The sequence below is a fragment of the Perognathus longimembris genome, chromosome 1, assembly GCF_023159225.1.
Source record: "Perognathus longimembris pacificus isolate PPM17 chromosome 1, ASM2315922v1, whole genome shotgun sequence".
Classification (NCBI taxonomy): domain Eukaryota; kingdom Metazoa; phylum Chordata; class Mammalia; order Rodentia; family Heteromyidae; genus Perognathus; species Perognathus longimembris.
The window spans coordinates 77,955,930-77,977,408 of NC_063161.1; the positions used below are offsets into that span (position 1 = coordinate 77,955,930).

Below are 21,479 nucleotides of genomic sequence, written 5' to 3' on the forward strand. Positions count from 1 at the left end.
ACATTCCAAGTGCCAAAAGGACTGGTGGAGTGGTTCATGTGGTACAGCATCTAGCTGGCAAGTGTGAGGCTCTAAGTTCAAACCCCTGTATTGCAAATCATACATGATCTATATTATGTATATATGTACATACACATATATACACATACATATTTTATATATAAGTACATATATAATATATACTATATATTGTGTACATGTAGTATATATTTTATAGATATATACTATATAGTATATAGTACAGAGACAGAGCAAGAATAGCTTGTTTTTTCAGATAGAATCTCACATTTTTGCCTAGAATAGCTACAGACCAAGATCCTCCCTTATAGCTGGCATTACAGACATGAGCCACCTTTCCTGGCTTGTTGTTTGAGATAAGGCTTCACCAATTTATTCTGCCTGACCTGGCCTCAAACTACAATCCTCCTGATCTCTGCCTCCTGAATGTCTGGGATGACAGCCTGAGCCACCACCCCTGGTCCACATCCTGCTCCTTCTCAGGGCAACCCTGACCTTCTGCTTGGTCCTTGGCCTGCCTCTACCCTGGCCACGGGCCCTGGGACCAAACAGCTCACTTGAAGTTGGACAGAATGTGTGAAGGGAAGTGGAGAGCAACAGCCCAAGTTCAAATCCTGGAGGGGCTCTCGGTGCTGATTGACGGAGGCTGATCCCTGTGTTCTGTGAGTGTCCCATCTTCCCATGGGAAAGATGAGGATGAGCGCACAGCTGGGCTGCTGAGTGGGGGCCCTGGTGCGGGGGGTGGGGGGCTGTCTCCCATTCTCCTCTGGACAGCACAGCTTGATGGGACCTTTGGGGGGCACTGACCTCGGATGTCTCGGGGCAGGAGGGGCGGCCTGCTGGGGACGGCGCTGCCCTGCCACATGGCGCTGGGGAAGGTGAAGCTGACCTCGGGCACCTGCAGCGTGTTCTCATCTGCACAGCGAGACCAGACACAGGAAACACCGTGAATGATGGGTGCACCCCATGGCTGGGTGAGAAAATAACCAGCAAAAATCAGAGCTGGGATCAGCACTCGAGTACCCACCTAGCAAATGTGAGGACCAGAGTTCAAACCCTATACTGCCAGCAACCTCCCCCACCCAAAAAAAAACAAAAAACAAAAAACAAAAAACACACCTCGGCCACACAAAACCAACAACAGGGGCTGGTAATGTGGCTTAGCAGCAGAGTGCTTGCCTAGCATGCATGAAGCCTTGGGCTCAATTCCTCAGGGGCATATGTACAGGAAAAGCCAGAAGTGGTACAGTGGCTCAAGAGGTAGAGTGCTAGTCTTGAGCAAAACAAAGCCAGGGACAGTGCCCAGGCCCTGAGTTCAAGCCCCAGGCCTGGCAAAACAAACAAACAAACAACAGCCTGGAAACACACAGCAAGGTGGACTGCTGGCAACAGTCCAGAGTGTGGCCCTGGAGGTTTGAGATTAGAAATTTAGATTGGGACTCTCTTCCGTCTCACACCTGAGTGGGCACTGAGGCCTGGCTTCATCTTCAAGGCCGAGGGGACGGCGGGGAAGAAGCTCTTCCCTGGTGACTTGGACGGCTGCAGGTGGGCTGGGGACAGCTGGCTCTCGGCTGTATGCTCCCCGCAGGGTGCCTGGGCTTTCTCTGTTACCTGCAGGGGAAAGGGCACCCAGCACACACATATACCCATACATACACAATTACATTGTTCTTAGAGAAAAGCCTCTCTATGTAGCCCAGCCTGGTCTGGAACTAACAATCTCCTTGCCTCAGCCTCCTGAGTGCTGGGATCACAGGCATGCACTTCTGCTCCTGGCTAATCTCAGGTTTTTATTTTATTGTTTTTGTGCCAGTACCAGGGAATTCATCCTTATGCTCCTGTTCAGCTTTCTTGCTCACAGCTGGTGCTCTACCACTTTAGCCATGCCTCCAGTTAGCATTTTGCTGGTTACTTGCAGTTGGAGTCTCATGGGCCTTTCTGCCTGGGATAACTTCAAACTATTATCTTCCGGTTCCCAGCCTCCTGAGTAGCTAGGATTACAGGTGGCCCCAGAATAGAACTGGTCTGTGGCAGGGAGGCCTGCATGGGCAGGTCCAGCACCACACACTGAGGGGACAGACAGGAAGCAGCTGTCAGCACCTGGTCTGTGTGCTTTACAATCTTTTCCTCAAATTAAAGCACACATACTGCACCATGCCGGTGCCTCACTACTGTAATCCTAGCTATGTGGGAGATGGAGATTAGGAGAATCTTCATCTGAGCCTGGGCAGAAAAGTCTGTGAGACCCCATCTCCACAGTGGGAAACTGGGCACTATAGTGCTTGCCCATCATCCCAGCAAAGATGGGAAGTGTAAAGTACACAGATCACAGCTCAGATGGGTGCAGAAGTGGGAAGTGAGACCCTATCCTAAAAATAACCAGTGAAAACCAGGACTGGGGGGCATGACTCAGTGGTGTTTCGGCAGCCTAGCAAGCTCAGAGCCCTGGGTTCAAATCCCACTACTCTCACTCAAAATACAAATACTGGGGCTCAGAGGCAGAATGCTTGTCTCACATGGGCAAGGCTCTGGGTTTGACCTTTAGCACCGAAAATAAAATGCCATGTAGGTTTATGAAAACTTAGAGATCACAGAACTGTAACTGCTGGGATTCAAACACACAGAGCCCGAGCAGCAGCCAGAGGCCCATGTGGTGTGGCCAGTTTACCTCCTGCATCCACCCCGGTGTACAGGAAATGTTGCCCCGCCCCTCCCACCCTCTTCCTCCAGCGGTCCTGCCCACGCTCAGCGCGGTCACCCACCGGCTGCACCGGCCACGTGAGAGAAGGTGACCGCTTTCTCCTGGCCTTCCTCTCCACAGAGCGGTCCCTGCTTGGGCTGGCCTGGGGCCACCTCCTGTGTGCGGGGCTGCTGTCCGGTGTGGCGCGGGGCTTTGGATCCCTGGAGTCCGAGGTGGCCTCCTCTGGCTGGTGGCGGGAGGAGCGGCTGCCACTGCTGTCCTGGTCGTGAGCCTTGCAGCGCCGGCTGGCTGCGATGAGGGCAATGCTCTTGGTCCCCAGGGCCATCTCCTGGAGGGCCTGGGCGCTCAGCGGCCGCGGGGGGCTCAGCTCCAGGCTGGTGGTGGGGTGCAGCCTGGAGACCAGACTCTTCATGCTCAGGGGGCCTGGAGTCTGCAGGGAGCAGCACGCGGGGGTCAGCACCCACGGTCAGCATTCACTGGTGCCTGTAACCCTCTGCAGTGCCTGTGAAGGCACCCCGCCTACCTATCAACAAAGTGAAGCCTGGCAAAGCCAAGCCACCATGAGCCGGGCTGCCGTGAAACATGGTGAGGCAGCTGCCCCCCCCCCCCCCCCGCCGCTAAGTCTGTTTTGTTTGTTTAGAGACTGAGGGGGAGAATGGCCTAGGCCTCACAGCAGAGGGGAGGAAGGGGCCCGTGCTGGGGTGCATGCTGCTCCCTATGTCCACATCTATTCCACACCTCCCAGGGGGACCTCATGTGGCAAAACAGTCTTTGTAGGTTGAGTGCTGATGTTTCACACCTGTAATCCTAGCTACTCAGGAGGCTGAGATCTGAGGCTCAAAGTTCAAAGCCAGCTCAAGCAGGAAAGTCAATGAGACCCTTATCTCCAATTGACTACTAAAAAGCTGGAAGTGAAACTGTGGCTCAAGCGATAGAGCACTAGCTGTGAACACAAAGCAATGAGACAATACCCAGGCCCTGAGTTCAAGACCCAGGACCAGCACAACAACAACAACAAGAGTCTTGGCAGATGCCACTAGCTAAGGATGGAGTCATCTTGATTCAGGTAGGTTTTAAGTCGAATGACTAGTGTCTCATAAAGAAAGAGAGCTGGGCATGAGAGGCACACCTGTAATCCCAGCAGGCAGGAGGCAGAGGGAAGAGGATGGAAAGTTCTAGACCAACCTGAGTGACACAGTGAGATCCTGTCTTGAAACAAAGAAAGAGAGAGAGGAAGAGGAGGGGAGGAGAGGGAGGAGGGAAGAGGAAAGAGGGAGGGAGGGAGAGAAGGAAGGAAGGAAGAAAGGGAGAAGAGACATGGAAGCAGACGTGGGAGTGAGGTAGCCATGAGATGCCTGTGGGCAAGACAGGCTAGAGCCTTCCAGAGCCTCCAGGGGGTGTCTTGAACCTGCAGCCTCAGAACTGGGGCATGAAGTCTGCACGCCCATCTGCTGTGCATGCTCTGCAGAGCTCAGGACCACAGATCCAGATCACCTCCCACAGGCAGCGTGGATGGCGGTGCTGGGCCCGGTGCAGCCCAGGGAGGGGGCCCTCTGCCCAGTCCCGGTCCCCAGCCCAGCACACCAACCTCGAGCACAGGCGGAGTCAGCAGGACTCGGAGGGCTGGCGGGGGCAGCAGCGAGTCCTGCTTTCCCAGCATCCTCAGCGGTGTGGCTTTTGACGGCTTGTGACTGTCACTGTGAGTGCAACAGGCTACAGTGAGATCACGTGCCACCTTTTGCTACAGCCAGACCATGCCAGAGCCCGAGCCTGTGTGGCCGCTCCTGACACACACACACACACACACACACACACACACACACACACACACACGGCAGGCAGTGGCTTCACCCCATGTGTTTGGGGTACAGCTGGCTCATTCACTGGACACCAACACACTGGACACCCACCATGCCAGTCTGAGCCTGGGGCCAAACCTCTACTGGTTCTGAGCCGGTGGCAGCCCTGCCATGCACTGGCCACAAGGGGGCGACACACCCAATGGACAGCAGGCCAGAGCACTGCCTCCCCCACCTGTCTCTCTCCAGGAGCATGGGTGACAGTTCAAATGGGGCGCCCCACAGGAGGTCCTTCCTGTCCTCTGGCTGCTCTTGGCTGGAGTCCTCTGGCAGCAGGGTAGATAAATTCAGAATGGAGCCATCCTGAGAGCAGATAGGAGTGGAGTGAGGCTGGCAGCAATGGGGGCAGGCAATGCCACCAGGCAGAGGTTGTCCAGAGGTTCCTGGCCACCAGCACTCAGAGGAAGCTGGGCAGTGGTGGGGGCCGGCCCTGGACGCCTCACTTGTACTCCACCTAGTAGCACAGGTACGAGGATCCCCCGAGCCATTGCATGAGCCAGGCACAGCCCTGCCTTGGGCAAAAGCAGTATACACGGGCCTCAGTGGTCCACAGGGCCTTGAAAAGTTAAACACAGAAAAAGGGCGAACATGGGCTGGGGATATGGCCTAGTGGTGAGAGAGCTTGCCTCGTATACATGAGGCCCTGGGTTCGATTCCCCAGCACCACATATACAGAAAACGGCCAGAAGTGGCGCTGTGGCTCAAGTGGTGGAGTGCTAGCCTTGAGCAAAAAGGAAGCCAGGGACAGTGCTCAGGCCCTGAGTCCAAGGCCCAGGACTGGCAAAAAAAAAAAAAAAAAGAAAAAGGGCGAACAAATGTAGCAGTGGCACTCACTGGACTCCATGTGGAAAATGAATTATATGATTTGCGGGTGGGGATGGGAGGTAAGAACTGAAAGAGCGGGCGGGAAGGGGCAGCATTATCCAAAAAGAAATGCACTCATTACCTGACTTACATAACCATAACTCCTCTGTTCACCACCTTTATAATAACAATTAAAACACAGAGCACAGTGCCACCTAGCAATTGTACTTCTGGTGTATATTCAATGGAATTGAAGACAGGGACTCAAAAGGAATATTTACACACCCATGTACAAATATCAGCAGCATTATTCAAAGGAACCAACAAACAAGTTCTATGGATGGATGGATGGAAATGTGGGGGGATACTATTCAGCCCTAAAAAAGAAGGGAAATTCTAGTACCTGCTGCAATGTGGATGAACCTATTTTTTGGGGGGCAGGGGGCGCTGGGGTTTGAACTCAGGACTTCACTCTTGCTAGGCTGGTGCTCTACTACATGAGCCACATTTCCAACCCATGAATGAAACTTGAGGGCACTGTACTGAGTGAAATAAGCCAGCCAGAGAGAGATCAGCACTGGAAGATGCACTCATAGGAGCTCCCTGGAGTAGCCTGTATCATCTAGGGAGACAGGAAGTCAAATGGGAGAAGGGGTGTAGGACCTGGAGAGGAAGATGTAAGGAGCTGGTGTTTAATGGATTCATAGCTTCTGCTCCAGAAGATGAGAAAGTTCTAGATTTTTATTTTTTTGGTGGTGGTACCGGGATTTGATCCAAAGGTCTCAGGCTCACCCAGTTTATTTGTTCATAGCTGGTACTCTACCACTTGAGCCATGCCTCCAACCAAGCATTTTGCTGGTTATTCTAGAGATCAAGTCTACCTACTCTTCTTCTTCAGACTGTCATTGAACTGTGATCCTCTGAATCCAAGATTCCTGAGAAGCTGGGATTATAGGCATGAGTAACTATACTCAGACGCACTGAAACTTTTTAAAAATAATTTTTTCCCTTTTTATTACTTTTGTTTATTGCTTATGTGGTACTGAGGAATAGCACCCAGGGCCTCATGCAGCTAGGTGAGCACTCAACTGCTAAGCCACATTCCCAGCTCCTCACTGAAACTCCTAAGTGACACTCTTGAATACGCTAAGAAAGGCAGAGAGGCTGTGAGGGCTTCTGGGATTGGTGTGTGTGTGGGGACAACTGAGGGTTGACAGCTAAAGGAAACACAGGTCTCAGCTGAACTGAAGACTGGAGAAGGCTCCTGACAGGCTCCTGATGTCAGGGGGTGGTAGGGTGCTGGCTTGGATATGAGCAACAGGAACCCACCGTCAGTGCTGGCTGAATGCTGTGTACCAGGGGTGCAGGGTGGTGTGCAGCTTCTTACAAAACCAGGGAGACCCTTATCATGCCATCTGGCCAACACACTCCTTGGTGTTTACCCAAAGGTGTTGCAAACCTACACACAGCTTTCATGTGGCTGTGTGCGCCGAAGGAGCAGGTGGATGCAATCAGCCAGATATTCCAACACCAGAGAGGAACGATGCCACCAAAAGACAGGGAGGAAGCCTGACCGTACAACCCTAAGCTGTCAATGTGAGAGCCAACGTGAGGCCTACAAAGGTAGCTGGTACCAGAGACTCATGCCTGTCATCCTACCTCCTACCTGCTCATGAGGCTGAGATTTGAGGGTTATGGTTCAAAGCCAGCCCAGGCAGGAAATCTTATCTCTAATTAACTACTAAAAAGTTGGAAGCGTAGCTATGCCTCAAGTTATAGAGCATTAGTGTGAGTAAAATGCTAAGAGACAATGTCCAGGCTCTGAGTTGAAGGCCCAGAACTAGAAGAAAGAACAAAAGAGGGGGCTGGGAATGTGGCCTAGTGGTCGAGTGCTGCCTTGCATGCATGAAGCCCTGGGTTCGATTCCTCAGCACCACATACACAGGAGAAGCCAGAAGTTGCACTGTGGCTCAAGTGGTAGAGTGCTAGCCTTGAGCAAAAAGAAACCAGGGACAGTGCCCAGGCCCTGCGTTCAAGCCCCAGGACTGGCAAAAAAAAAGGGTTGGGAATGTGGCTTAGTGGTAGAGTGCATGCCTAGCACGTATGAAGCCCTGGATTCGATTCCTCAGTACCACGTAAACAGAAAAAGCTGGAATTGGCACTGTGACTCAAGTGGTAGAGTGCTAGCCTTGAGCAAATGAAGCTTAGAGACAGTGCCTAGGCCCCAAGTTCAAGCCCTAGGACTGGCAAAAAATAAAAAGAAAAAGAAAAAGAAATAAAGAGAGGGGGAGGGGGTGGGAGGGAAGAGGGAGAGAAAGAGAGATAGAGAGAGGAAGAGAGGCGAGAGAAAGAGAAAAAGACAGTGGAGAAAGGCAAAGGTGAGGCCAGGGGCCACAGAGGGAGGGAGGGAGGGAGAGAGGAAGGGAGGGAGGGAGGACTGGCTCATAGACAGGCACAGAGGAGGCCTGGGGCAGGTGGACTGTTCTGTAGGACATTACAGTACTGGATACCTGCTATATAAGTTTATCAGACCAAAAGATTTTCCTGACAGACACTAGTGGCTCATACCTATAATCCTAGTTGCTCAAGAGACTGAGATCTCTGAGATCTGAAGATCCAAGTTTCAAGCCCATGGGGGCAGAAAAGTCTATGCTACTCATCTCTAGTTCACTAGCAAAAATCTGAACAGGAACAATGTCTCAAGTGGTACAGTACTCAGCACTAGCCAAGCAAGCAAGATGATTGAATTTGGATTGTGGGAAACTGGAGCTTTGCGGGGGGGGGGGGGGGGGGCGCGGGGAACAGCTGAGGGGTATGGATGGCGGGAGAGACACAAGTGTGGGGCAGTTTCCACTCACGTACCTTCAGATCCCCTTTGCTGTGAGCCCCAAACTGCTTTAAAACTTAATGACTGTCAAAGGAGAAAAAACAAAAGCGAGACGCGTGCCTGGGGAGGATGGGGAGCAGGGCAGGGCAGCAAGCTGAGCCCAGGTAAGCATCAGCCAGGCAGGCAGGGGGAACTCACCCGGAGCGAGCTGGCCATCACCGAGTGCAGCAGCAGCAGGCGCTCCAGTGTGCCCTCGCCCAGCTCCTGGGAGTACAGCCGGTAGCGCTGCTCCAGGGGTTCTGGTACCGGGATGCCGCTGTCTGGGGTGAGAGCAGCCAGGGAAAATGTCTACCATGTGCCACAAGGACAGAATACTTGAGTTGGAAGTTTGAACGCAAACACTCCATCCTGATAAAAGAGGTTTTCCTGTTGGGCGTTGGTGGCTCACGCCTGTCATCCTAACTACTCAGGAGGCTGAGATCTGAGGTGGTGGTTCACAGCCAGCCTGGGCAGAAAAGTCCCAACGAGACTCTTATCTCCAAATAACCACTCAAAAACTGGAAATGGAGCCTAGGCTCAAAGTGGTAGAGCACTAGTCTTGAGCAAAGAAACTCAAGGACAATGTCTAGGCCCTGAATTCAAGCCCCACAACTGACAAAAGAATAAAGCTGAAGTGGAGCTGTGGCTCAAGTGGTAGAGCACCAACTTTGAGCAAAAAAGCTCAGGGAGAGGGGCTGGGAATATGGCCTAGTGGCAAGAGTGCTTGCCTCATATACATGAAGCCCTGGGTTCGATTCCTCAGCACCACATATATATAGAAAAAGCCAGAAGTGGCACTGTGGCTCAAGTGGCAGTACTAGCCTTGAGCAAAAAGAAGCCAGGGACAGAGCTCAGGCCCTGAGTCCAAAACCCAGGACTGGCAAAAACAAAACAAAACAAAATAAAACAAAAGCTCAGCAACAGTGTCCAGGCCCTGAGTTCAAGCCTCAGGACAGGCATAGAACGAAAAGAAAAGAAAGTGAGAGCTTGAGGCCCAAGTTCAAACCCCAGCAACCAACAAGAGGAGAGAAAAAAAAAAGTCACAAGATGCCTCCCCAAAGAACTCTCTCCAGCCTAAATAAGTGTGACAGTGGTGAAATTTGCGTAGTCCAAGCCCCAGAACGTTACACACTCACACATACATGTGCCACATACACACCAGGCCGAGGGGTGTCCTCTCTTCCTGGCAAGCCCCTGCTGTCCTCACAGGTCTGTGTCCTCTCTGTTCAGCCCCACTTAAAATGACACCATCCCTGTGGGACCAGCTGCTGGCATCTGCCCCTGAGGGACAGGACCTGCCAGCAGGGCTACAGACAGAGCATCCAGAAGCTTGTTCAATGCTGGCATTTGAAGATTTGCAGAATGAATGAATAAATGAATGAAACATGGATTCCTGTCCCTTCTCACAGCATCTAGCTGATAGAGGAGAGAAGCTGGCCTGGCTGAAGGCCAATGATGGCTGTGGAGGAGAAGCAGTGTGGGGCAGGGCCAAGACCCCATTCATGGCCATCGATCTCTGCTTCTGAAGAGAAACACACAAAGCATGGCTGCTCACACCTGTCTGTAATCCTTGCTATTTGGCAGGCAGAATTAGGAAGATCCACACTCTCAGAAAAGCTAAAAAACAAAAGGACTGGGCTCATGGCTCAAGTGGTAGAGTGGTAAGGCCTTGAGTTCAAAACTTAGTACCACCAACAAAGGAAACAAAACCAACTATGAGGCTCCCGGAAAGCTCACAGGGAGAGGCAGAGACAAAGTCACATGGGAGATGACCAGAGAGGGCCCACCACACAGCTACACACAGGGGCAGGCCGAGACAGTGGGAGAAAAGGGAGGCTGGTGAGCTGGTTCTGCCTCTGAGGCTGTCCCAGGCTTCCTACCCAGGCACAGCCTCCTCCTTCTGGACCTGATCTCACACAGGGAAGCCCACATCTGAGTGTCCTCACCTTGCAGCAGCTGCCGCTGGCCCTGGATGAGCTGCTGGCAGAGCAGCCGGTGCTGGTGGTAGTGCTGGATCACGAAGTCCTTCTGGCCCAGCAGGTTCCTCCAGCACAGGTTGGTGGCCTGCAGCTCCGTGTTCTCCACCTCCAGCTCGTGGGCCCGGCACAGCAGCTGGAGCACCTCCCGCTGGGCCTGGCTGGTCACCTGCTCCGGCAGCAGTTGCTCCATCTGCGATGCCTTCTGCTTGGCATGTGCCAGACGCTGCTCCAGCCCAGCCTGTACAAGAAGCAGAGAACTCAGGACAGAGGTGGCACTCAGCTGGCCCTTGGCTGTTCCCGAACTTGCCAGAATCCTCAGAGGATTCACACACAGTGAACGGCTCTGAAGACTAATACCATTCCCAGTGCTGAGTGCATCTTCTGTTTTCAGATGTTTTGTGCCAAGCAGAGTGGTATACACCTATCATCCCAGCTATGCAAGAAGTAGAGGTAGGAAGATCATGGAGCAAGCTAGGCCTGGACAAACAGCACCCAGACCCTGTCTGAAAAAGAATCTCAAGCCAAAACGGTCTGAATGTGAGGGTCAGTCATAGAGCATCTGCCTAGCAAGTACAAGGCCCTGAATCCAAGTTCAGTTCCTCAAACGTCCTGCTGCTTTGACACCTGGGGCCTCGCTGATCCTGGAAGGGCAGCCCTCCCAGGCTTAGCCGGCTTCTGGAAGGGAAACGCACTGCGGGCATGCTTTGCCAAGGCAAGCCCTCTGACACAGCCTGGCCTCTTGGCTCCTCACCTTTTCCATTAACACAATGTGTTAAATGCAGCCCCAGGCTCTCCCTTTCCATTCGCCCAGATGTCATCCTGCTGGGTTGGCGTGAGCTGTCAAGCCACACCTCCAGCCCTGTTTTTTGCTGATCATTTGTGGGCTAAGGTCTCACTTCCCAGCCAGGCACGTGCCTGAGCACTGCTCCCCCATGTCAGGTTTCTTGTCTCCACTGGGAACATAGGCACAGGCCATTGTTCCCTGCTTCTCTGCCTGGAGATAAACTCATGGCCTTCTCTGTCCCAGCGAGCCTGGTACCTTGATCCTCCCAATATCAGCCTCCCAAGTCTGTCGGGATGACAGGTGTGCCCAGCTACAGGTTGAGAAGGGATCCCATGACATTTTCTGTCTGTGCTGGCCTCAAACTGAGATCTTCCTGTTCTCAGCCTCCCGGTAGCTAGCTGGGAATCACCAGCTTCTGGCTCTGCCTTTCACTGGAAGTGGAATTGCATCACCTCCACATTGCCATGGGTAGATGTGATAATATTAAGTTCTTGCTTTGGATCCATAGTTCTGAAGTGAAATAAACACTTCCAGCATGAGATACGCTAGTGTTTCTCCTGAAAACACACCTACAACTCTGCACCACTGTGCTCCAGTGGCACCGGCTCCCCCAGCAGCGTCCCCAAAGACACCATCCCACACCAGGTGAGCGAGCTTTCTGAGGTGAGACGATTAGATAACCAGTTTTCTATAAATAGCTTGTCTACACAGCTGGTGCTCACAAGGTAACAGAACAAGAGCCGGGTGTGGCTCTCCCTGGGCTCCCTGCCAGGACCAGAATCAGGGGGGGCTCTAGGTATCCCATGGATGGGATGGCATAACTCTGCAAACCATAAAGCATCTGGCAGACAGGGGGAGTTCCTTCAGAGGAGTGGAGGGGGGATCTCTGAGCGGCCCCCTGACCACCGTACCCCATTTCTTCAGCCACTGCACATGGCCCCCTGCAGAGCTATAACAGCAACAAAGAGTCCCCCCAATCCCCAGGCCCCAGCTCAGCATCTCCTGCCCTCTGGGGCTTAGGGGCAATTGGCCATGGCTTCCTGCAGTAAGCTCCCCCCACCCCCACCCCCTGGAATGGATGTATTTAGTTGCCTTGCTCACCTTCAGGGCTGCCATTTTCCTCTGCTCAGCTAAAAGCAGGTTGACCTCCTCTCTGGCCAGAGCCACCTCGTGTGGCTCCGCTGACTCTCCGTCGTCCCCGTCTGTGTCCACCGGCTCCTCATCCTTGATGGGCTCGCCCCTGTCCTTGTGCACCTGCTGCTGGGACTTCTCCCGCTCCCAGCTGCCCCCCACAACAGAGACATCAGAGCCCCAGAGCCAGGGTCCTGCCCTGTTGCCCCAGCCCCCCACCCCAGACCTCCCAGGCCCTGTTGGCTTCGTCACAGCTGCCCATCAAAGGAGAGTTCCTTAGGCCTCTGGTCACTACTACACAAAATGCCCCTCCGAGCCTCAGTTTCCTTGCTAGAAAGCTGGGGTAACAACAGTCCAGGGCCCGGGGCTCTGTCAGGGTGTCATTGACCTGGGCTCTGTGAATGAGGACCCCAGGCCGAGTCTCCACACAAGCTCTGCAGAAACCAGGTACAAAGGAGGCCTGAGCTTGGCGGTGTGCGCAGAGGTATGGAAGGAGAGAGCAGAGCTCTCCGTAAGGGCACTGTTACACCTTAGAATTTATCCAGTCTAAGTCTGTGCTATTTGTGTGACCAAAAAAGAGAAAGAGAGAGAGAAAGAAAGGAAGGAGGAAGGAAGGAAGGAAGGAAGGAAGAGAGAGAGAGAGAAAGAGATTGAAAGAAAAAAGAAAGAAAGAAAGAAAGAGCAAGGGGAGGGAAGGAAGGAAAAAGAAAGGAATGGAAGGGAAGGAAAGAGAAGAGCCAGGTGGCTCATGCCTGTCATCCTAGCTGTTCAGGAGGCTGAGTCTGGGGATCACAGTTCAAAGTTAGCCAGGGAAGAAAACTCCATGATATTCTTTTTCTTTTTCCTTTTTTTTTTTTTTTGCCAGTCCTGGAGCTCGAACTCAGGGTCTGAGCACTGTCCCTGGATTCTTTTTGCTCAAGGCTAGCACTCTGCCACTTGAGCCACAGCGCCACTTCAGGTTTTTTCTATATATGTGGTGCTAAGTAATCGAACCCAGATCTTCATGTATACAAGATGAGCACTTTACCACTAGGCCATATTCCCAGCCCCTCCATGATATTCTTATCTCCAATGAACCACTAAAAAGCTGAAATTGAAGCTCTGGCTCAAGTGGTAGAGCACTAGCCTTGACCAAAAAGCTCAGGGACAGCACCTTGACCTTGAGTTCTATTCCTGGGACTGGCAAAAGGAAGGAAGGAAGGAAGGAAGGAAGGAAGGAAGGAAGGAAGGAAGGAAGGAAGGAAGGAAGGAAGGAAGGAAGGAAAGAAAGAAACTAGAAAGAAGGGAGGAAGGAAAGGAGAGGAAGTGGGCTTGGCCTGTAATTCTAACTATCATAATCCTAACTACTAGGAGGCAGAGATAGGAGTGGCTAGTCCAGACAAAAGCATGAGATTGTATCTCAAAACCAACTTAAAAAACAAGAGGACTTGGGGTCCGATTCAAATGCAGGAGAGTGCTTGGTGAGCAAGGGAGAGGCACTCGTGCCCTTCTCAGCCCCAAGTATCCTCGTGCAGGTGCTGGGCACCACAGTCTCTGCACATGGTCCCACTAGGGACAGATGGGGACTATGTGTCCAATGATAGCACTGTGGAGATACATAGCCATGAGCCAATCTATGTTTCTGAGCCTCAACACTGGGAGGCTGAGGTGTGACTCAGTGCTATATCACCTGTGTAGTAAGTATGAAGCCTTGAGTTCAAACCCCAGTGTGGCCAAGAAAAAGAAAAAACAAAAACCCTCTGACCCTCAGCAGCCCCTTCTATAAATGGTTTGGGTCTTTGGTGAAACACTAGGGCTGGTGCTGGGCTCACAGCCTGTGGAAGACACAGGGTCTGGGCCCAGGAGCAGGGGAGGAATGGGGACACGTGTCCTGCCTGGGCTTAAGTCCTTGTTGCAGACAGAAGTAACTAAAGAGGCTGGCAGGGTGGAGTCTGGGGGGCTGTGGAAGGGGCACGGCAGGCAGGCACTCACTCGGCGAGGGTCAGCAGGTGGCGGGACATGTCCACGTGTAGCTCAATGTTGGTGTTCTCCAGCTCCACCAGGCTGCGCCGCATCTCCATCTGCTCCCTGAATGCCCCAATGAGCTGCGCCCGGATCTTGTCCACCTGCAGCCGGCTCTCCTCCTCGGCATCATGCGAGGTGACGGTGACTGTGGACAGGAAGGGGCTGGCTGCGCGGGAGCAGGGTCAGCCAAACCAGGGCTAGACTCCACGTTCACTCACTGACTCACAGAGGAATGTGATCCACATGTGCACGAGTGGTAGATGAGTGGATGGACAGATAAATGGATGGGTGGGTAGACAGATGGATGGGTGGACAAACGGATGGATTGACAGGTGGATATGGATGGACTGGATAGGTGAGTGGGGAGGTAGATAGATGGACAGATGGGTGGATGGGTAGGTAGATGGAAGATGGATGGATAGGTGGGTGGGTGGATAGATGAACAGATGGAGGGCTGAAAGATGGATGGTTTGATGAATGTATTTTAGATGCATGGGCAGATATGTAAATGGATGGGTGGGTGGATGACTGGAGGAGTGGCTGAATGGGGGATGGGAGGACGGGTTGTGGGTGGAGGGTGAGTAGGTGAAGGAATGATGGGACTGCTGGGTAAATGGTTGAATGGCTCAGAGGGATTTAAGCCCTCTGTCTGGTTTGGGTCAGGTGACCTATATTTCAGTTTCAGAAACTCAGTGGTGAGGCTGGGCTCACTTTGGAAAACCGCTCTGTTCTCTGTCACCTCCTTCCCAGTCCTCCATTGTCTGCACTCAGATAATCTATGAGGAATGGACGTGTCACACCACCCTGGCTGCTGGAACTCCAGCCCCTCAGAGTGGGTCCACATCCCCCTGTCCTTCCCATGGTAAATTACCACCTGATAATTCCCATATCACATATTAATGCTTTTGATTTTCTCCTGCTTTGTGGTGGTGAGGATTGACCCCAGAGCCTTGTACAAGCCTTCTACATGAGGTCCCCCCACCCCACCCACAGCCCCTGATCAGTGGTTTACACACCTGTTCCCATAGGGAGCCCCACACTAGACATGTGCACTTGTCATCTGTCACCTGTCACCTTGACCTTGAGAGACAGATGGCCAACTACCTGTTTCCTGTTTCTGGATTGGCAAAATCAGTTGCAGTGGATCTAATGAGCAAATCACGGTAGCCATTAAAACAAGGTGTGGGAGCTGGGCATGGTGGCTCACCCCTATAATCCTAAAATACTCAGAAGGCTGAGATCCAGAGGATCACAGTTCCAAACTGGCCCTGGCAGAAAAGTCCAAGACACTCCATCTCTCATTAACCAGCTAAGTGCCAAACTGGAGATATAACTCAAGTGGCAGATTGCCAGCTGAGCAAACAAGCCCCAGCAAGCAAGCTTGAGGCCTTGAACTCAAATCATAATACCAGAAAAACAAAGCAAAACAAAATGTGGGAAGCTCTTGTCAGCCTGAAAAACACTTTGGGAGACGCAGGGGGCACACACCTGTGCCCTTCAGCACAGCAGGATTTAAGGGGAAACTTGGAGACTCCTTTGGGCCCCCTTGCCATGACAGAGCATCAAGACCAGCCCTCATGACCAAAAGCCAGCCTCCAGAAGTATCGTGGTACCCTTCTTTGTGGATTGTGACCCCCACAGAATCCAACCCTAGCTCCTGCATCTCTACTAGCCTGTGGGACTCGGCCTGTCATTGCCCAGAGCGTCTATTCTGTGAGCTTCCTTCATTCACCCTCTTTTTTCCAACAGAACCCTAAGTTTACCAGAGAGAGGATAAGTGCCTTTGTGCTCGAGGAGGCCCACTGGGTGGGATAAGCTGGCTGTATGCACCCGCTGTGGGATTCTATGAGTGAGAGGGAGTGGGGGCCACTGTGTAGACAGACAACCCCCAGACTCACCGCTAGGGAAAAAGCATGGGAATGAATAGTAGCTCTCAACCGCATGTGGTAGTGCATGCCTGGAGTTCCAACTACTCAGCAGACAGCTGGATCACCTAACACTAGGATTTGAGATCAGCCTGTCCCAAGTGCATGGACTGAGTTCCCACAGGACAGAGACCCTCCCCACAGAGTCCTGGGAGTGTGCAGAGGCACACTCCAGGCCCTTGCTCAGCCCTTACCTTGCACACCAGGGCCACCAGGCTCTCTCTTCTTTTCCTTATCTTGCTTCTCGATTTTTGACTTGAGGTGCTCGATCTCCCTGCGCAGGTCAGAGATGACGTCCGTGTACTGCGCGATGCGGTAGGAGACATTCAGAAGGTTGCGCTTGACCTGGAGGTGGGGACAAGGTCAGCCAAAGTCATCCAGGGTCAGGCCCGCCCCCTGAGCTCACACTGGAGGGGGGCACAGAAATGTGGTTCCAGATGAACTTCAGATTAGTGCTTTCCAGCCTTGACATTCTGGCACTTTCCATGACGGTGGGTGTTGTGCCGGTGGAAGGAACCACACACAAAAGGGTAAATACTGTGAGACTCTACAGTGGGGTCTCGGGGCCTCAAGTCCCAGAGACAGAAGTAAAAGGGAAAGCCGAGGCTGGGGAGGGGGTGAAGTGTTCCCCTTTAGGAAGATGAGAAACCTCAACGTGCCTAATGCCACCCAACTACACACTTAAAGTGTTTCAAATGACCTGGGTACCGATGGCTCACACCTATAATCCCAGCTACTCAGGAGACTGAGATCTGAGGATTGAGGTTGGAAGCCAACCTAGGTAGAAAAAGTCCAGGGGCTGGGGATATGGCCTAGTGGCAAGAGAGCTTGCCTCGTATACATGAGGCCCTGGGTTCGATTCCCCAGCACCACATATACAGAAAATGGCCAGAAGTGGCGCTGTGGCTCAAGTGGCAGAGTGCTAGCCTTGAGCAAAAGGAAGCCAGGGACAGTGCTCAGGCCCTGAGTCCAAGGCCCAGGACTGGCTGAAAAAAACAAAAAAAGAAAAAAAAGAAAAAGTCCATAAAACTCTTATCGCCAATTAATCAGCAAAAAAAAAAACAAAAAAACAAAAAACACAGAAGTAGAGCTGTAGTTCAAGTAGTAGAGCACTAGCCTTGAGTAATAAAGCTCAAGGATGGAGCCAGAATGGCCCTAAGTTCAAGTCCCAGTACCAATACAAAAATAAAAATTTCAAAAAAGAGAAGAGGAGCTGTGGAAGGACAGACAGAGATGAGAGCAGCCCAGCCACCAGCCAGGGACACCGCAACCTCCTGAGGGTGGAAGCAGAGGATCTTTCCCCATACAAGGAAAGGAACCCGGCCCACACCCCTCGTTCTCCAGCCAGTGGGAGGCGGGTCTCAGGTTTGTAGTCCCTCCCTTTCAGCCACAGCACACCCGGGTACTGTGGGGCCTTAGGGGTTGTTGCTTTCCATCTCATCTCCCTGATTCAGAATGATGGGCATGAGCAGAGGCCAGTCACCATCCAGGAGCAGCAATGCAGAGCTCACCCATGCCTGTGGCAACTGAGTAAGCCAATGAAGGAGGAGGGAGGAAATCAATGAGTAAATGAATGAACAAGCAGTGAATGAATAAATGAATATGTTAGTGAGAGTGAATTAATGAGTGAGCATGTGAATTAATGAAGGAGCTAGTGAATTAATGAGTGAACAAATGAAAAACTGAATGAGCTAGTGAATGAATGAGTGAATGAGCAATGAATGAATGATTGAGTGAATAAATGAGTGAGCTAGTGAATGAATGAGTGAATGAACAATTAATGAATAAGTGAGTGAAGTGAATGAATGAGAGGTGAATGAGTAAGTGAATGATGAGTGAATGAGCAGATGAATGAATGAACAAGTGACTGAGTGCCAGGGTGAATGAATAAGCCAGTGAGTGAATGAGTGAGCGAGCCAGGCTTACCCTCGTCTTGATGTTCTTGGCCCGGTAGGCGTAGAGCAGTGTGGTCCTTGACTCCTCGAAGCTGGAGCTGGCAGGACTGATGTGTGCTATCATCACTGTGCGACTGTTCCCTCCCAGGGCGTCCTGTTCCAGGGGGAAGCCACAGGAGTGAGTGGTGGAGCCACATGGTCTCCCCCTGCTCGGTGCTGCCAGGCCTGCCAGGACCACAGCCTGGGAGGGTCAGCTAATACTGGGGATAGGGCCTGGGGAGGACCCGATCCAGGTCCACCCGGACTGCCTGCTGCCTGACATAGCAGGTCCCCCCAGGAGCTGGACTTGAAGGGTCGTTATTGACTGCTTTCCCCACTCAGGATTAAAGAAAAGATTTTTTAAATTCATCACAGAACCATCTGTGTGGGGAGTAGTGAGCTCACTGTCACTGGAGATATGCAAGCAAAGTTCAGGGGAATGGAGCGAGAGACACAGAGTTCCCACAGATGGCATATGTAGTGTTCTGTCCTCAGAGGTTCTGAGAAGGACCCTTAGACTCAAGTCTGTGCCTCCCTCCTGACAGATAACTCCTGAAAGCTGCTGACAACTGCTGAGGCTCCCCCCCAACCCCCTGCAGTGAGCTGCACTCACCTTCAGCAGGCGCGTGAGCTTACTGTCACGGAAGTTCACATACTGAGCACGGCTGCCACCCTTCTCGCTGAGTGCATTGATGCAGTTGCCCAGTGCCAGCAGTGAGCGGTTGATGTGCGCGCCCTCCTTCATCCTTTTGCCTCGGTTCTGGGTCTGTGCAGGGAGAGGTCAGGCTGAACAGGGGAGTCCACCTGCACCTCCCCTCTCCGTTCACAAGGAGGGGAGCCCCAGGCCCAGATGAGCCCTGAGCAAGGCCACATGAAGGCCATGCCAAACAACTTGAGGTTAAAACAGTAAAAACATACTCAAAACCCAAATACTGCACACTTCCCATCAGAGGTAGAATCTAGATCTAAAAACAAGGGTATGAGCAGGAAAGGGGGAGCCCAGTCATGGGTTGGAGGGAGGAAGGAAATGGGGTGTGGGGAGAATATGATCTAAGTACATTAGATGCACTACGGAAATGCCACATGGAAGCCCCTCATTTGTATAATTAATATACTAGTGTGTAGTAATAAGAAACAATTAGGTACTGGGTGCCGGTGGCTCACACCTATAATCCTAGCTACTCAGGAGGCTGAGACCTGAGGATCATGGCTCAGAGTCAGCCTGGGCAAGAAAGTCTGTGAGACACATCTTCCATTAACCACCAGAAAACTGGAGTAAAGCTGTGGCTCAAAGTGGCTGAGTGCTAACCTTGAGCGAAAAAGCTCAGGGACAGTGCCTAGGCCTTGAGTACAAGCCCCATAACTGACAAAAACAACAAAAACAATTAGGCTAGGTCTGGTGGGGTATGCCTGTAATCTCAGCCAACTCAGAAGGTGAAGGTGGGGTCTGAACTGATGGCTTCACACTACCCAGGCAGATGCTCAGGTTTAGCCTTCCCCAAGGGTGAGCACAAGTGTGGTGGGGCTCAGTCTTACCTCACTCATTGATGCCAGCCCCCCCACCCCCATTGATACCACACAGGAAGCCTCCATTAATGCCAGCCCTAAGGATTCATTCCCTCAAAAAACTTCATCAGTGACTCTTCTGGGCTGCACGCTATTCCTTTTGCTAAACTGCAGCTGAACAAGGTCCCACTTGGACTGAGGGTGACAGACACCCAGTGCGTAGGGCCTGACCTGGGCTGCGCGCTCCGAGCCGGCCAGGTCTACCATGAACAGCCTCCCCACCCGCACTTCTTCTGCCAGGTCAGCTGCCCTGCTCCGCTGGTGCACGGTGACCTGCAGCACCGCATGGGAGCGGGACGACGTCTTGTTGGTAGCAGTGGGCTCCTGCGTCCGTTGCCGGTTGCCTTTGGTGAGCAGTTGCATGATCTGAGGGCAGAGGCAGAAGTAGGCGGGAGGTCACGGGTCCCTGTGTGGCCACATGGGCCTTCTAGAGATACCCAAAGAAACAGAGGAGGGGTGGCCACAGGGCTTGGGGCTTAGCTGAAGTGGGCATGTGGAATTTGAACCCCATCAGTTGTAGAACTTGAACTGGTGCCAACAAACCTCTACTGAGCACTTGCTGTATACAAATCCATGCCAGACTGCAGACTGTGCATGGAGGGAGATTGGAAATCACTGTTATTCAAGATCAAGCAAGATCAGCATGGTAGGGCATGCGTATAATTTTACATCAAGAGATGAGAGTCTGAAAAAGGGGCCACAGAAACTCTGCAAGCAGCTGGGCATTGGTGGCTCATGCCTGTAATCTAGCTACTCAGGAGACTGAGATCTGAGGATTGTGGTTCAAAGCCAGCCCAGGCAGGAAATTCCATGAGACTCTTATCTCCAATAACAACCAGAAAATGGGAAGTGGTGCTGTGGCTCAAGTGCTAGCCTTAAGCTGAAGAGCTCAGGGACAGTGCCCAGGACCAAAGATCAAGCCTCATGACTGACAAGAAGAAAAGAAACGAAAAGAATGAAAGAAAGAAGAAAGAAAGAAAGAAAGAAAGAAAGAAAGAAAGAAAGAAAGAAAGAAAGAAAGAAAGAAAGAAAGAAAGAAAGAAGGGGTGCTGGGAATATGGCCTAGTGGCAAGAGTGCTTGCCTCGTATACATGAAGCCTTGGGTTCGATTCCTCAGCACTACATATATAGAAAACGGCCAGCAGTGGCGCTGTGGCTCAAGTGGTAGAGTGCTAGCCTTGAGCAAAAAGAAGCCAGGGACAGTGCTCAGGCCCTGAGTCCAAGCTCCAGGACTGATCAAAAAAAAAAGAAAAAAGAAAGAAGAGAGGGAGTTAGGGAGAGGGAAGGGGAGGGGGAGGGGGAGGAGGAGGGGAAGGGAGGGAGAAAAAGAGAGAGAGAGAGAGAGAGAGAGAGAGAGAGAGAGAGAGAGAGAGAGAGAGAAACTCAGAGCAGCAGAGGGCACAGCCAGGAAGCTTACCCCAAGGGTGGCTGCACAGACAAACAGCTAGCTAGGGAGAAGACAGGGCTTTGAAAATGTCTGCAGTCTGCCTTGGTAAGGAAGTCATCATTAGGATGAGCACAGGACAAGTGTGTTCAGATCTGAGCTGGCTCAGGAGTAGCCAGTAGGCCCCAGCAGGAGGGCTGGGTGGACAAGGACAGAAGCCTGAGCCCAGAGGCCATGGTAGTTGTGGGCTCGATGGGTAATGTCTGCCCTGAGTGCAGCAAGGAGACAGAGCAGGCACGAGTATTTGTCATGCCCTTTCATCAAGACCAGAGGCTTGGCAACAACCCTGAGAAATGTGTGTATGTGTCTTCATTCGGTGAACTTACAAAAACGTCATGAGCTTCAAGAACTGTAAACCTAGCTACTTAGGAGGCTGAGCTCTGAAGATCAAGGTTCAAAGCCAGCTCAGGCAGGAAAGTCCATGAGACTCTGATCTCCAATTAAGCACCCAAAATAAAGCCAGA

General features: G+C 52.2%; 1 protein-coding gene across 1 annotated transcript in view; it reads right to left on the minus strand.

The window, feature by feature from the left end:
• The window catches only part of LOC125355171 (kinesin-like protein KIF19), a 28,674-nt gene that overhangs the window by 842 nt on the left and 6,353 nt on the right, over positions 1-21,479 (minus strand). The window contains exons 7-19 of the mRNA XM_048351338.1: positions 19,743-19,937; positions 18,619-18,771; positions 17,998-18,120; positions 16,266-16,416; positions 14,114-14,291; positions 12,113-12,293; positions 10,195-10,465; positions 8,408-8,529; positions 4,754-4,881; positions 4,308-4,416; positions 2,781-3,149; positions 1,476-1,629; positions 826-933 (exon numbers count right to left, since the gene is read on the minus strand). Of these exons, the coding sequence (XP_048207295.1) occupies positions 826-933; positions 1,476-1,629; positions 2,781-3,149; positions 4,308-4,416; positions 4,754-4,881; positions 8,408-8,529; positions 10,195-10,465; positions 12,113-12,293; positions 14,114-14,291; positions 16,266-16,416; positions 17,998-18,120; positions 18,619-18,771; positions 19,743-19,937 (2,242 nt within the window). The remainder of the gene's footprint in view (positions 1-825; positions 934-1,475; positions 1,630-2,780; positions 3,150-4,307; positions 4,417-4,753; positions 4,882-8,407; positions 8,530-10,194; positions 10,466-12,112; positions 12,294-14,113; positions 14,292-16,265; positions 16,417-17,997; positions 18,121-18,618; positions 18,772-19,742; positions 19,938-21,479) is intronic.